The following is a 2,915-nucleotide window of genomic DNA, read 5'->3' as shown; positions in this document are numbered from 1 at the left end:
CTGACTAATTAGTCAATTAGCTAATTAAGCCTGTTTCCCTTCCAGCTAAGCGAGAGGAGCTGACGGAAAGCGTCACCAGAGCTTTCGACCGAGGTGAGTTTCGTTCATTTGGCTTTGTTTGTTTGTTTGTTTCTTTATCATATTGTTGTTGTTTTCTTTTCTTCTATGGCAATGGCAGGTGACCTCCAAGAAGCCAAGAGCCTCCTGGCCAAAATGAAGTATTTCACCAACCTGGAAGAGAAAGTCAAGGCCAAGAAGGTCTCCCCTTGAACCTGCGCTGAGACAGCTTCCCCACCTTCACCACGGAGGCCATTTTGAATCTGCTCCAGCAGCCATTTTGGAATTACCCAGAGGTCTCCTGGTGGCCATTTTGAAATCTTCTTGGGACACTGTTTGGACGCCATTTTAACATCTACCTAGATGCTCCCTGGCAGCCATTTTGATATCTCCCTGAAGGTTTTCGGGGCGCCATTTTAACCTCTACCTGAGCACTGTAGGGCGGCCATTTTAACATCTATCCAGACACATTTTGACAGCTCCCTGAAAGTTTTCTGGGGTCCATTTTTATGTCTGTTGGAAGAGCCACAGAACAGCCATTTTACCTGGGGCCCACTGGGCAGCTTAATGTCTTTACAGAGGCAGACTGGCAGCCATTTTGGCATCTCCTTAAAGGTTTCCCGGTGGCCATTTTAACATCTGATGGTGGACTCACTTAAACTTGTACCTAAAAGCCATTTCTTTGCCATTTTAATGTCTGCCTGGATGCCCTCAGCATCCATTCTGAGGTGATCTGGCAGCCATTTTGACATCTGCCTGAAGGATTTCCGGGAGCCATTTTTATGTCACACAGTGGCCAATTTAACGCCTTTGTGAGGCAGCCTGACGGCCATTTTGGCATCTCCTTGTAGGTTTTCTGGCAGCCATTTTAACATCTGATAATGGACTCTACAACAATTAAACTTGTACTGAGACACCATTTCTTGGCCTTGTTACTGTCTGCCTGGATGCGCTCACCATCCATTGTGAGGCAATCTGGCAACCATTTTGACATCTCGGAGGTTTTCTGGCTGCCATTTTAACATCTGTTAGTGGGCTCTATGGCAGTCAACTTGTACCTAAAAGCCATTCCTTGGCCATTTTAACATCTGCCTGGATGCCCTCAGCCACCATTCTGAGGTTATCTGGCGGGCATTTTGACATCTGCTTAGAGGTTTTCTGGTCCCCATTTGAACCTCTGCTCTACGGCAGCCATTTTAACTTGTACCTAAAAGCCATTTTTTAGCCGTTTTAATGTCTGCCTGGATGTCCTCAGCCGCCATTCTGGGGTAATCTGGCAGCCATTTTGACATCCCTCTGGCAGCCATTTTGTTACCCTCCTTATGCAGCGGGGAAGACCCTGAAACAAAAAGACCTCTCAAAATGAATACAATAAATGAATTTAAATTAAAACATGGCGCCAAAGTGTTCCAAACTGCCATTTTGTGTCTTTATAAGGATGATGAAGGCTAATTAGAGCTGGGTCTTAAGTCTGATAATTATCTTTTGATTTTGGGGAAGATGGAGCTCCCCTCAGGGCTAGACTTCTATGTGAGGTAATGCAGTGCGAAAGCTATATGTATTGGCATCTTTAGTCATCCAAAAACCTCGAGCCGCCATTTTGAGGAAGATGGAGCGGAAACAAAGAGTACAATAATGACAAATGGAGATAAAAATGGTTACTCAGAACAGTGGATGGTAGAAGCATAATTAATAAAGGAGAATAAGCATATAATGAATAATAAAAGTGCCATATTATGAATATAATAATAACAGTGTCATGAATAAATGGACCATGCTTTTAAAAACGTTTTTTCATGTGGGGATGACAGGACAAAATGCCTTCCCTCTGGCCCTCCTTCTTCCCTGAAGTTGGTTACTCCTGAATCTGAAGGATCTAATTTATTTGTTTATTATTTATTTATTGTTTATCTGGTGATAAACAATGCCTTCCTCCCTATAAATGGCCATATTTCCATTCCTGTGGGGTGGGTAGGTATAATTCGTGAAGAAAAGGGATCTGGGGGGAGGGGGGGAACGAAAGCTTTGTGTAGGGTTTTAGGATCGGGGAGGAACGTCTGTGCAACAAAGCGCCTGACGCGAATTGAAAACATAATGCGTCAAAGCACCGGGTACGAATCAAAGCATGAATCAAAAGTGTGACAAGAAGTGTCAAATGTGTCGGAAATGTCCAATTAACACCAGAGGATGCGCACGACGTCACTTGCATATCTTCGCAATCCGCGAACAGGGTTTCCTTGCGCCTCCGCAACAGCTGTGGATTTTTTCAGGATCCGAAAGGAAGGAGCAGCTGCGGCTAGGTTTCGCACTCGGTGCCAGCCTAGAACTCGTTGCTGAGGTGCCTCCTCTCGCCCAGCAGCTCCTCCTCACGCTCCTTTTGTCGCTGAACATGGCAGCCACGGTAGCCAAAGTTGAGCCAATCAAATTCACCCTTGACCTCCAGGAAGGTCTTGGTCTTGGTTTCGGGGATGACGAGGTAAAGGAAGATGGCCACCAGGGCGCACTCCGCTAGGAAGACGAGGAAGCAGTACTGGTGCAGGCCGCGCTGGGAAATGAAGAGAGATGGGATTAAAACCCGGGACACACAGCGCTACGCCTCTCAGCTCCATTCATCCCTCCATATTTGCGGATTTGACCATTCATGGATTAATATGTCCTCTCTAGGAATCTTTAGGTCCTCCGGCGCAACTCTATGGTCAGCATATCGGACCCCAACCGTGGGTCCATCACCACCTGAACCCAGGGCCTTTGTGCACCGTACCACGATAAAAGGGAAGAGCATCTGAATGGTGAAGAAGCTGAGCCAGCTGACGGAGCCTGTGATGGCATAGGTGGCTGGCCGCATGGACTGCGTGAAG

The 2,915-nt window shown here is 46.5% G+C and overlaps 1 protein-coding gene across 1 annotated transcript; it reads left to right on the top strand.

The window, feature by feature from the left end:
* Window positions 1-45: 45 nt before the first annotated feature.
* On the top strand, window positions 46-2,018 carry LOC121918278 (iron-sulfur cluster co-chaperone protein HscB-like; the record flags this gene model as incomplete). The annotated part of the gene is made up of 2 exons (XM_042444353.1): window positions 46-93; window positions 179-2,018. Coding segments are annotated over 2 exons (140 nt in total), but the record flags the coding sequence as incomplete, so codon positions are not given.
* Between the last annotated feature and the right edge of the window lie 897 nt (window positions 2,019-2,915).

This window comes from Sceloporus undulatus, unplaced genomic scaffold (genome assembly GCF_019175285.1).
Source record: "Sceloporus undulatus isolate JIND9_A2432 ecotype Alabama unplaced genomic scaffold, SceUnd_v1.1 scaffold_7597, whole genome shotgun sequence".
NCBI lineage: Eukaryota > Metazoa > Chordata > Lepidosauria > Squamata > Phrynosomatidae > Sceloporus > Sceloporus undulatus.
Note: the sequence above shows the minus strand (reverse complement) of the source record. Positions and strands in the feature narration are given on the sequence as shown.